Below are 13,345 nucleotides of genomic sequence, written 5' to 3' on the forward strand. Positions count from 1 at the left end.
TTTAAAGAATGTTTTTTTCTTTTTGGCAGAACCAGGGATTGAACTCAGGCCCTTGTGGTTGGCAGGGAAGCGCTTACTCTATTGAGCCATCTCCCCAGTCCCTAGAGTTGAGATGGACTTTTTGGGGGGGGGGGCTGGCTCAGGATGCCTTCAGGGCAGGTCTGGTAAGACTTGAGGATCTTGGGATCGAACTGCAGCATTATGAGCCTGACTGCTTTAAGCAGTCACTTAAACAACTGAGCTAAGGGGAAGGCCCCCCCCCCGCTTCAGATTTAAAAACAAAAAACTATATTTGTAGTGTGGGGATCAGATGTGCATCCTCCTGTGTGCTGGGCTCATGCTCTGTTGAGCAACACCCTAACCATGGCTTTTTTCCTGTTTTTTGAATTTGCCTTTCACTTATTTTTGGTGTTGGGATCAGACCTAGGGCTGTGCGTGTGTTAAATGTGTGCCCACCTGCTGCACTAAACCCCAACCCTATGATTTTATTTTTGAAGGATTGTTTTTTGTATGTGTGTAGTATTGGGAATTGAATTCAGGACCTTGTGCCTGCCAGGCAGGCACTTGTGTCGCTGAACTATATCCCCAGCCCCTGATGATTTTTTTTTTTTTTTTGGCGGAACCGAGGATTGAACTCAGGCCCTTGCGCTTGCCAGGGAAGCGCTTATTCCACTGAGCCATCTCCCCAGCCCTGATGATTTTATTTTTAGAGTTTCATACCATTTAAGAGAAAAAAGAAGCTACCTTTAGCCCCTGGTGCACACTGCAGCACAGATTAGTGGAAGGGGTCAGGGTTCTTGCCTCCGGTGAAGGCTCCCTCACACTGGCCAGCAGCATCAGGGAGATCACAGGTAGAGTCCTGCTGAACAAAACTGCCTGTGCCTTTCAGGCAGTTTGTGGCCTCACATGGGTATATTTAGCTAGATAAGATGGTGGCGTCTCCTTCCTACCCAGCTTTCAGGTTTATATTTACAGTATTACAGACCTGCAAAAACTTAAGATTTCCTTTTGATCACTCACATATTTTTTTTCTTTTTTTATGGTACTGGGGATTGATCTCAGGAACTTGCACTTGCCAGGCAGGCACTTATGCCACTGAGCTATATCCCAACACACTCTCATATTTTTTAATACTAAGGATTCATTCTCTCTCTGTCTCTGTCTCTCAGTTCTTTGAGACAAGGTCTCACTATGTAGTTTTTATTCTATTCTATTTTAGGTACCAGGGATTGAACTCATATCCATGCCCTTGCCAGTCAGGTGCTATGCTGCTGAGCTATATCCCTAGCCCTCACTATGTAGTTCATACCGGCCTTGAACTCGCTTTGTAGCCCAGGCTGATCTGAAACTCAATGATTTTCCTGTGTCAGCCTTCCAAGTGCTAGGATTACAGGTGTCCACCACCACGTCCAGCTTTGTTTTTCCTTTCTTTTTTTGTATCTTAGGGAAGGGTCTACAGGTTGTTCAGGGTCTCACTACTAGATTAGACTCATAGTGATCTGCCTGTTTACAGCCTTCCAAGAACTGGGATTACAGATGCATGCCACCACGCCCAGTTTCAATTGCCAACTCGGTCGCCCTGGGGGCAGGGCCGGAGCAGCAGGCCATGGGATTAAACCCCAGGCCCCTGCATCTGCTTGCAGGCGCTTTAATCTGCTGAGCTATTTGGCCAGCCCTAAAACTTGAAAAGGATTTTTTTTTTGGCTGGCTTAGGCTGCCTTAAGGGCGGGTCTGGTAAGGCATGTGGAGCTGGAGATTGAATCCTGGTATCCTGCGCCTGACTGTTTGCATAAATACGTATTTAAACAACTGAGCTAACTGGCAGGGCACCCCGGCTTTTGAAGTGTGTTTATTGAAGAACTTTTTTTTGCAGGGGGCAGGGGTCTGGGAGGTTACTTTACTTTTATTAGATTAATACAGCCCTATTTTTCTTAAATGATTTTTATAGTTTTGTTGTATAGTAAGTGACAGTATACCTCATCACCTTTGATGTAGCAAATTCGAAACTCAAGCTTAAATCGTATTTCTGCTTTTAATTCCCTTGAATGTGATGAGTGGCCTTTCTTTGAGCAGGGATAATGAACAGTGGTCACACCATTTGCCACTCTCGTCAGATGGTAGGCCTTGCCTGGCTCATACAGCCTACTGTGACTGGGAGAGGTCTGTTTCTGCAGCAGCATGGCTCTGAGGATGAAGCTCTGGCCACTTTATTTTTTTATTTATTTATTTTTTTTTGGCGGTACCAGGGATTGAACTCATCTGGCCACTTTAGAGTTCATCCCTAGCCACATGACCATACCATGACCAGTGTGTGTCAGGCACAAGGTCTCCTCTGTGCTTCTACCATTGCAGCACTGGCCTGGCTCATGCAAGTGGGTATCGTTATCTTGCCACCTAGGTCCCCAGTGCAGGCTCTCAGAGGCCATGAGGCAGCCGGAATGTGAAGGAACGGGCCATGCAAGGGGGCTGCTGTGAGGGCTATGCACAGAGAGTGTGTTCCTGGCATGGGATGGAGTCATGGAGAAATGGGAGAGGCAGACAGAAGGGATTAAGGGTAGGATACCTGCACTTCCTCATGTGCTCCACTTTCTCATCTCTCTCTTGATGCATTTGGAACCTTATTTTTAGGGTATACAACTGGGTCTGGGACTGTGAGGCCGCTGTGGGGATGCACAGCCCTGCTATGGGCTGGGCCAGATACTCGGGAGCGCTGGCTGTGCACTTTCTTTCAGAAGTGACAGAGGCTTTCGCTCTTCCCTCAGCACATTGACAAAGTGTTCAAGCATAAGGAACTGCAGCAGCAGCTTGTGGATGCCAAACTTCAGCAGACGACACAGCTGATAAAAGAAGCTGATGAGAAGCACCAGAGAGAGCGAGAGTTTGTAAGTTTAGTTTCTTTCAAACAACAAGAAAGCATTGCCAAATTGTAAAGAAAACCACTTAAAACATTTATATTTACTCCGTATTTAATGTTGCACCCGGGGCATGCTAGTTAGCTTTTTGCTGCACAAAGCCTTTGCCTGTTTATTTTTGTTTTAACATTTTATACAGAAAAGGTACTGGTGATGTTGGACCATGTCATTTGAAAGACCTGCACTTGTCTAGTTTTTCTGTACTTAGAATATTTATTTTACTGCTTAGCAGGTTTAAGAAAAATTTGGCCATTCACACACACAAATAAATAAACAAATAAACAAACAAATAAAAAAAAAAGAAAAATTTGGCCATTCAAATGAACATCAAACTTACGAAATACAGATTTCCTAGCTCTACCTCAGATTTTGTTTTTCAAATTGTCAAACTAGGGAAGCCTTTACTGTGGTGTAAGTTTTCATAACATGTTCACCAAATTCTCTGTGCTCTGGTCCCTCAGCATTGCTCTTGGCATGCGTGTTCAGATTCTGTTGCCCATCAGTATATGAAGATGGTGGCATCTGATTGGGGATAGACTTTGAACCACTGCAAATTCAACTCTCTGTGCTTTTCCAGAGCAGTGACACAGGGAGAAATGGTTAGAACATCCACCAAAAAGACCCCACAGTGGCCCTCATGGTGCTGGCATGCTGTGTGGAGGGCCAGGAGATGCTTTGCGTACATGCATTCCTGCTGCGTCCTCCCGCAGGTCCTGCCAGTGTAGACATTGTTCTGCTGATGAGTGGCTATCATTTCTGAAGATAAGAGTGTACATTTTACACACACACACACACACAGAGTTATGAGCATGTACTTTCTGGTTGGTTCAGTAGGACTTCTTAAGGCTTCTTTGGACTGTATGTCCATTTTACTTTAGGCACTGAATTTCACAACTGCCTACTGTGCAACTTTACCGTATCAGTTTCATGGAAACTGAGATATATAAATGAAATCTCCAAGGGCCAGGGATACAGCTCAGTGGCACTGCACCTGTGAGGCAAGTGTGAGGTCATGAGTTCTATTCCTGGTACCAAAAAAAAAATGGAAATCTCCCATCCTTCCCTCCTGTTTACAAACAATGTATAGAAAACAGGTTCTGGATTTCATTACTGTGCTTCACACCTTTTGACCTGGTCTCATCTTCCTCTCAGGGAGTAGCAGGCTTTTGTCATGTAAGTAATGTCAGGCTTCCTAGGTATGTTTTCTGCTAATACTAGACATGTAGATATTTTTGCCTAAAATACGACTTAATCTGAGCTTTGTGAGTGTCTTGAGGTCTTGGGTCCCTTTTCCACTTGAGCAGTAAGAGAGTGGTCCTCCGTCCCTGAGTGTCAGCAGGTGGGACCAACTGGAGATGGCAGGAAATGGCCATCTGCATCCAGTGTTCTTGCTTAGACTGAGAAGGGTGCAGCCTGAGTGTGTGGTCGTTTACTACTAGTATTGCCAGAATGTTTCTGTTTTCCAGTTACTGAAAGAAGCAACAGAATCAAGGCACAAATACGAACAAATGAAACAGCAAGAAGTACAGCTAAAACAGCAGGTAACTGGACAGCAGGGACAGAAGTGTAAGGAAAGTCATAGGGCTCATTTGCCACTTACCTCGAGTGTCCTGTCACTGTAAGGGGATCTCAGTTTCCCAGTCAGAGCTGGTCCAACTGAGGAAGAAGTTCACATGTCTCTCACGGAGGTGTCTTATTCTTTTCAGGTGACCAGCTTATCTCCACTTGAGGAGGACTTGCCTGGTTTTAGTGTTGAAAGTCCTGTGTCCCAGAAACTTCTGCTTCCCTACCTCAGGCAGACTGGGACAGCTGGTCACAGAGCCTCCACTGTCCCCTTTGCACAATACTAGATACTTCATTTCTCAATCTGTTCCCTCCTGTCACCTAATTTGCCACTTAAGGAAAATGAATAGATTTTCAGTACTACTTTTTTGGTATCAAGTGGAATTAGGAAATCACTGAAGAAGTCAAGGTACTCTTTTGACCTATAAAATGGTGGTCTCCCAAGTGAGTCACTAGCCCAACCCCCAACGGAAAGAGACCCTGTCCTGTATTCATGCCCACTTACTCCGTGACTCACTTCCCCATTTGGTCCTGGGCGTAATCAATTTTACCTGAGCAGTGGTGCTTGTAATCTCATTGGTTGACCATAGTTTTGTCCCACCTCACATCCACCTAAGTTCCCATTCTCTCCACCTTAGCCCCACATAGTTTTACACTATAAAAGTCCCTGGAAGAGACAGCTTCCCGGGGAACAACCCTCTTGGGCCCCCCTCCGTCCATCTCTTGGACAGGAGCTTTCTTTCCCTCAATAAATATATTCTGTTCTTTAAAAAAAATAAAAAAATGGTAGTCTCATATAGTTTAATGTAGTGACTGGAATTTGTGTTCTGTGCATGAACCACACAGCCTTCATGGCATGAACTTTGGAGTGGCGCACTGTTTGGCTACCCTTTGCAGTGCAGGCCCTATGAGCCTCTGTCACAGTCTGAGGCTGTCTCCTTAACTAAAGTGTAAGAAGGACTTCTGTCTTTCAAAACAGTACTCCTTTTTAGCTAGCTAGATTATGTTGTTGGGTAAAGGTGCGCCTTGGTTTTGAAGTTTTAAGAACATTAGTTGGAAAATTCCCTGAATCATGAGGGCTAGCACAAGCCTCCATGAATGTGGCCTCCAGAACAACTAGCAGTGGGGCTGGAGCTGGCCCAGCAGGGCAGCAGCAGTCCCAGGAGTTCCCTCAAGTGTTCTGTGAGGCAGGAATCGAGCCCCTTCTCCCCAGCCCTGTGTAAGGAGGCCAGTTGGGGAGGAGGACTTGTTTCTCTCCTGCTGCACGTGGCCATCCTGCCCTCTCACCTTGCAGCCCTCCCTGGCTGGCCATCTCTTGCTCTTCCGGTTAGGCCTGGGCCAGAGTTGCCCTGCAAGAGGGTTGTTATTAGTGGCCACCATGCTGGGCTTTTCCCTGGGTACTGGTCTGCAGCAGCTTTTGTCCCCACTGCTAGAAGGGCTCCCTGCTAATGCCGACCCCAGCCAAGGAGGCCTTGTCAGTGTGGGCTATTCCCACCACTGCCCTCCCCATCCCTGCTGTGCTGCCCCCAGGAGCCTTTGCCCTCTTTCCTCCCCAAGATTGCCAAGTATTCTGTGCTTCTGTATTGTGACAGCAGTGTGGCCCCAGAGGCAGTCTCCACTGAGCTCCTCAGCCCTGTGAGGTGCTGGGCCTCCCTGCAGAGCTATTTGCCTGTGCCCTTGGCCTGCCTTCTGCTTGTAATGCTGGGTGACTGGGGAGAGCCGTGCTTGCTTTGCACTCTGCTGGCCTTGGTGGGGTTTCTTCCCTCAAAGGTAGAAGTTCAGAGAAAGATTTGGGTTGCTGCTTTGGGTTTTTTCTCACCTGTCCTGGCTGAACACCCCTCCCCAGCTGCCTCCCGCGGCTCTGGCCCCATCCCTGCCCATGCGCAGGGGGCAGGTGCTGGCTAAGACACCTTTTCCTTCCCCAAGAACAGTTGTTCTTGTGGAGCAGAGGGGTAAAGGGCTGTCGTGCAGGGCTCACAAGGTGGAGCAAGTGGGTCTGCATGTGAAACCCGACAAATAGCAGAACTCCCCAGGGATTCATGCTGTCTGCCTGCAGTCCAAAGACTGCATGCGGTGGTTCTTTTTTCTGTCATGTAACAGTAACGGGACTAACCATATTAGATTTTGACAATTTCAGAATCTGAATTGTTTATCTGGAACTCAGTCTCTTGCATTTTTTTCTCTAGCTTTCTCTTTATATGGATAAGTTTGAAGAATTCCAGACTACTATGGCAAAAAGCAATGAATTGTTTACAACCTTCAGGCAGGAAATGGAAAAGGTATCTGTATGTTTTTTATAGACTGTCACATAAAAAGGACTTTAGATTTGCCCTTTCAAGTGTGTTTAATACTTGGATGAACTTAATGTTTAACACCATCTTCATTTTATCTGATTCTCCAGTGGAATATTCAGTCATCTTGACCTCGGTGTATCTATCCTGAGTAGCTAATAGGTTGCTATGCTCTTAGAATTCTAAGTTGTAACAGTGATTGCATTGATTAAATACAGTTTGTAGTTAGGAACAAGGTGGCTTTTTGTTCACTGTTTTAATTGCTTGGGAAGATCACTCTTCAGTCTTCTTATAACAAAATTTCTGTCCTTAAGAGATTAAAGGCATCTGTGCTTAGAAGACTACACATTTTGCTGTTTCCACTTTAACATTTTTTCTCTTATTTTACACTCAATGAATCCTTTCCTTTTCTTTCCAAGCCAAACCATTCCTTTGGCTTTTGTTGTATTTTCCTGCTTGCATTAAGCAAAAAAGATGTCCTTGATATCAAGCTAAAGAGCAGAAAGTTACCACGGTAAAAGACACTGTAGTTAACGCCCTGAGTGCTGTGCTGTCCCCACTTTTGAGCACAGGGACCCCGTCCTATCGTGACGCACATCATACATGCTGCCTTCTGCAGCAGCTCTGGAGTCCTGTCCCAAGGGCCTTTATGAGGTGAGAGCAGAAAGCCAGCGAGTGCTGGTGCTGAGCACCACCCACCTTGGAAAGGCAGACTGGAAAAGCATCATGGGTGTCCTTATCCACCGTAGTCACCAAATCTGGCACTGTGACTTCTGACTTTTTCCCCTAAATCAAAAGGACATGAAAGGCAAACACGAATCCCTTCAGGACACAGAGGCAGCCATGACAGAACAACTAAAGACACTCATGAAAGAATTATTTTGGAACTGCTTCACAAAATATTTAAAGGATAAATGACAGTGTCTTACATTGTAATAAATCTAAAATAAAATGTAAATATTCACTGTATTTTTTGATAACACCTCTTTGAAGCCCGTCTTGCTCTCCCTTTTTTGAGATAGGGTACTAAATTGCCCATGCTGGGCTTGAATTTGCCATCTGCTTGCCTCAGTATCCAAGAGCCAAAATCTATTGTTATATCCACACATACCCATTTGTTGTTTTCTTAGAGCCAAAATCTTACTATGTAGTTCAGGTTGGCCTTGGACTGTATACCCAGGCTGGCCTTGAACTCTGAGTGCCTCACCTGCCATCCAATCTCATTTTACTTAGTGACTTCCTTTTAGATAGGACACTTTTGTTTTTCTTATGAGAATGTGATCTCAGTGTGTTGCCCAGACTCGCCTTGGCCTCCTTCTGCCTCAGCCTCCTAGATAACTGGAACTACAGTTACATGCTATGCTAGCATAGCCAGCTAAAATGAAAGCTTTAAAAAAACTGTGTCCAGACAGCAGACCTAACTTCAGCCATACTAATAATATTAAAGTTATATGGATTAAATAAGCAATTAAAAATTTGGTTTTGAGGACAGTGGCACCTGGCACTTGCAAGCATTCAGTAGGTAGCAGCTATGACTTAGTCTTGTACAGTCACTGAACTTGTCCTTGCTTTTCTGTTCCTTCCTGAAACATGTGAACTTTCTAGATTCCATGAGCTGGCCTGGGCTCAGGTTTTTACCTGGAACCATCTTCATTTTGTGTGATTTTTAATTCATTTTTTTTTTTTGAGACAGGGTCTCACTTAATTCAGGCTGGCCTTGAACTCACTTTGTAGCCTAGGCTGGCCTTGAACTTCTGTGGTGATCCTCCTGCCTCAGCCTCCCAAGTGCTGGGATTACAGGCGTGCGCCACCACGCCCGGCTTGGAACCATTTTTATACCTGGGATTCTAGTGTGGCCCTGGGCAGTAGGTTCCTGTGGCCAATGATCCTTGCACACGACACTCCAGGGGGTGGCAGAGCTCAGGACTGGCCTGTTCTTCTGTTAGTGGCTACAGAGGGCACCAGAACACTCTTAAGTTGCCTGACTGAACAGCGTGGCAGTCACCTATGGCTAGTTCCCCTGCCAGCACCAGGCCCAGAGCGGGCAAGGATATCGTAAGGTGGCTAACAGGCGGTGTCAGTCTCAGGTTCAGTTTTGGAAATGTGAGCTCTCCTGGCAGAGGCCTGAGAATTTACCGTTTTAGACCCACTTTTCTTTAGCAAACCTGAAGTGAAAGGGCCTTGCTCATTGAGAGGGTGAGCGCAACATGTGGAACTTTGCTGTAACTACAGCCTTAACTCAACTGATGGTGGCAGAGGTTGTGGGAAAGCACCAGTACGTCATCTCATTTTTTGTGGGCCCGAGGAAATGACCAAGAGGCTGAGGAGTTAGACTGTGGACAGGCAATCCACATACATGGCCACTTTGCCACACTGCTGGTGGAGGAGGAGCACTCACCTCTTGCTGCCTCTTGGTGTCGTGAAGGCATCACGCCTGCCCCAGCTGCAAGTGGAAGAGCACGGTGCAGCGTTGCCTCTGGAAGCTGATTTGAGCTAAGCTCTGCTGCCCACACAGCAGCAGCTGTTACGAAGGTGCAGGCATTGATGAGGGTGTCATGACAATCACACATTTTGTGTGTGTGTGTGTGTGTGTGTGTGTGTGTGTGAGAGAGACAAGGCCTCTCCGTGTAGTCTAGGCTGGCCTAGAACTCATGGTGGTTTGCCTCTGCCTTCTGAGGGCTGGGATCACAGGCGTGTGCCACCACACCCAGCTTCCAAACATTTTGTGTGTGTGTGCAGGGGGTGGGGGGACAGATATAAAAATGGAATTTGGATCTTATACTTGCAATTGTGTTGATTCACAGATGACGAAGAAAATTAAAAAGCTGGAAAAAGAAACAATAATATGGCGCACCAAGTGGGAAAACAATAATAAAGCACTTCTGCAAATGGCTGAAGAGGTGAGAGGGTTTCCTCTGACCAATGCCCATTCCTAGTCCTGGGGACTCCTCAAAGTTCAGGTGTTTATCTGGGCAGGCTCATGGCAGTCGGTAGGTGGCAGTGGACCAGAGAGAACCAGTGTAGGACACTGCCTCTCTTACAGGCCAGGGTGGGGCTTGGTAGCCTGGCGGGCCCTAGCTTGGGCAGTACCTTTTTCACTGTACTGTCGTCATCTTCAAAGGGCAACTGACACTTTTTCTGCTGTTTTAAGGTGACAGGTATAACTTGTAAACTTTGCATTTCCCATCTTAAAGTCATTTATTCTGTCTACTATCCTAGTGACAGAACTCTTTTAACAGTTGACAGTACAGAATGCTTTAGAAAGTGACTTTGAGAGTGAATTTAATCTTGCCCCATGGAGCACTTGCTGTGTCACCAGGATGTGGTGACGCTGCCAGGCCACCACACCAGCAGTGCCTGAGCAGCTGAGCAGGGTATGTGTTGCGTGTATAGGTTACTCCTGACTTCCATGGAGAGGTGGCTGACTTCATTTTGTTTTGTTTTTTTTTTTAAGAAAACTGTCCGTGATAAAGAGTACAAGGCCTTTCAGATAAAACTGGAACGCTTAGAGAAGTTGTGTAGAGCTCTTCAAACAGAGAGAAATGAGCTCAATGAGAAGGTGGAAGTCCTGAAAGAGCAGGTCTCTGTCAAAGTAGCAGATGGGGACTTGGTGGCACCCACGCCACAGCCCTGCACCGCCCTGGCCCTGGATGCTCACAAGGAGCTGCACACGTCCTCGCGAGGATCCCTGGGTGCGCAGCTGCAGGCAGGGGTGACAGGTGCAGGTGGGGGCAGTGTGCTATACAAGCCCCGGGGTCCCACTCCTGGCCTCGGAGCCCCCGGCATCGAGTCTGTTGACTAAGGTGAAATGTGCTCACTGCGATGTGGAGAGATCTATTTTGTGTATAACTTTCTCTGTTAGTAGTAACTATTGGTTTTGTGGTGAAAATTTTCTTACTTTTTCTACCATATCTGTATTTTCTTAGAACTACTGGATTTATGTGGTACAGGAGGCTGCTTAGCAGTTTTGAATAGTTTTATTCTATAAATTCCTGTCAGCTATGTTGCACATCTGCCTCAGTTTCCCCTTCATTGGAATGCATGTATTCACTGCCTTTTCTTTCTGCTCCTTGCATATAATTTTCCTAAATAGTTTCACTCAAGACAGGGTTGACCATCCCAAGGGAACTCTGTTGTGAAAATACAATTAAAACATTTTGGATCTCCCATTAATATTATTTAAAAATATGCCAATATGATCAGTTTTGTCTAATTCCATGTGAAAAATAAAACTCTAGTGTTGGGTCAGATATAAAGATAGCATATTTGATTCAAATCAGCTTTTTGGTATTTGTATCTCTTGACAAAACAAGTTGGCCACAAGCCTTAACCACCAGGTTTTGGCAGAACATGTACAGTGTCATTTGTGAACAAAGCAGTATGCAGCAACAGACACAACACTGGGCTCAGTGTGCATGTGACTCCAGGTAGCTGCTGCTTTTGTTCCAGGTTAGAACCTGGCATGCAGTGTGGCCTGAGTGAGGCAGCCCCACTCAGCTCAAGGTGACACCCGGGTGTGTACTTCTACACTTGCACAGAAGGCCGGGTCTTTGGCTGGCGGCTCCCAAGTGTGGTTAAGACAAGAAGGACAAACTCTTGTGGCTTTCGCTAGGCAAAAGTTCCTCTGCCACCTTGTGGCTACTTTAATGTTGGTGTCCATTTTCACAAGAGTCCAACTGGGAAAGTATTCAAATTTTTGGTTTTCTTAAAAAGGGAATATAAATTAGGGATTGCATTAAGTGCAGAGTGATTTCACTTCCAAAAGAGAAAACACTGGAAAACCAGCATCTTTACCTTGGGAAAACTTGGCAGAGTGTCACATAGTCAGGATCTGTAACTTGGCTCTCAAGTCTGTTTCTCCTTTCTTCATTGCTTTTTTTTTTTTTTTTCAAAAGAAAGAAAAACCAGTATTATCACGATCTCTATGCTTGGAATGGGGAAATTTTAGAATTAAGCACATTAACTTTTGAATTGGTTCTTGAAATTCTGTTTCCTTCAGTGTTGACTGTAGCTCTATTAGGCACATGAGCACTGCATCAGGCTGCCCAGGAAGCCTGGTGTAACTGCGCTGGAATACTTCACAAAATAAAGGGTTCTGCTAGAGCTGATCTTGGCACATTCCACTGGGAACTATCAAACTGACACCTGTCAAACTGCTTACTGGACTGAATAATCTCCATTTTGTCCAGTTAAAATAGTTTTGTTAAAAGTTTTATTTGTAAAGTCCTGTCACATTCCTGGTCTAAACTGGGCTGAAAAACTTGAAAATTTCTAACAGATGGGTAATAGTGCCTGGAGTGTCTGTCTGAGCTTTACCATCAGGCTTGTTAATCAAGGGGCAAGCTGGTGGAGAAGCAGTGCAGAGCACAGTAGGTTATCTGATGACCCCATCACTATGAGCTGGAAGCCCAACAATCTGCTACCCAGCAGCCTACTATAAACACCTTCCCCTCGAGCTACTGCTGGAACCCTGGACTCACTTCCGGGGGGAGGGTGTGTGAAGGTATCTATCAGAAACAATCTACCTTAAAAATCAGTACTAATGATCACATTTTACACAACTCTGCTGGATATATCACTCTTAACATTTTACCAAGGCATGTGTGTTGTGTAGGTCACCACACTCTTTGTGGTGCCTGTCCTGTGTGGAAGACTGTAAATCTTGGACCTGTTGCATTTTTCAAGGGCTTTATAAAGCAATGTGATTAACAGTACTTGGCCTGCTGCTTTTGGCTTACATGTATTTTTTGCTAGATGCTACCATGCCATTTAAAGGATATGGATTCTGCCTGGGAACTCATTCAGAACCATACCTACTACCCTGTGAATAGGCAAAAATGGGACCCTGAGGACACCCCTCCTCTGAAGTGATTGCCCCAGCAGCCCAGTGTTGTGGCTTCATAGCACACCCCATATCTCCTGTGTTCTACAACACTGTAACACTACTAGGCCGGCCCAGAAAGGTCAACACTTAACATCACGCCAACTGCCTTGGTGCACCATCTCCATGTGTTGTTATAGTGGCAACAGACCCCCTGGTGTAGGAGAACTTGGGTCTTAGGTAACGGACCGTTTCACCCTGACTTGTAGGAGTATGTTTCTTGGTCTCGACATCAGTATGTTTTAGTTATGTATGCAACTGCCTTTACTACACCTGGCTATCACAATTCAATTCTCAGGTGTTGCAGAAAAATCTACCTCTTTCAGACTGTAGATGGAAATAACTGTGAAAAAATGATGCAGATATCTCTAGTTTGTGCTAAACACACTGCTTTATTTTTACAGCCCACGTCTTTCATGAGGATACGAATTGTTAAGAGGCAGTCTTGTTTTGCTTTTCAAAGACATTTTGTAGATTTTTCACTAATGTGAATTGATTTTATCTACTCGATTCTGTATAGATTAAGTAAATATGTATGATGAATTTAACAGCTTCTGTGTATTCTTTTGTTACCCATGTGGCCCTAATTGCCCAAGTCCAAAGGTACCATTTTATCCATTTCTGTTCAAGGGAGGGAGGGGAGAACTACAAGTACATACAGCCATCCCCCCAGCTTCCAAAAGAAAAGAATAAAACAA

General features: G+C 45.4%; 1 protein-coding gene across 1 annotated transcript in view; it reads left to right on the forward strand.

Annotated features, from left to right (window-relative positions):
- Nucleotides 1–11,651, forward strand: part of Txlng (taxilin gamma) — a 51,677-nt gene extending 40,026 nt beyond the window's left edge. Inside the window, exons 6-10 of the mRNA XM_004635080.2 lie at nt 2,763–2,882; nt 4,379–4,453; nt 6,662–6,754; nt 9,571–9,666; nt 10,221–11,651. Coding sequence (XP_004635137.1) covers nt 2,763–2,882; nt 4,379–4,453; nt 6,662–6,754; nt 9,571–9,666; nt 10,221–10,568 — 732 coding nt within the window. The 3' untranslated portion in view covers nt 10,569–11,651. The remainder of the gene's footprint in view (nt 1–2,762; nt 2,883–4,378; nt 4,454–6,661; nt 6,755–9,570; nt 9,667–10,220) is intronic.
- The last annotated feature ends 1,694 nt before the right edge of the window (nt 11,652–13,345 follow it).

The sequence above is a fragment of the Octodon degus genome, unplaced genomic scaffold, assembly GCF_000260255.1.
Source record: "Octodon degus isolate 3935 unplaced genomic scaffold, OctDeg1.0 scaffold00069, whole genome shotgun sequence".
In the NCBI taxonomy this organism is placed as follows: domain Eukaryota; kingdom Metazoa; phylum Chordata; class Mammalia; order Rodentia; family Octodontidae; genus Octodon; species Octodon degus.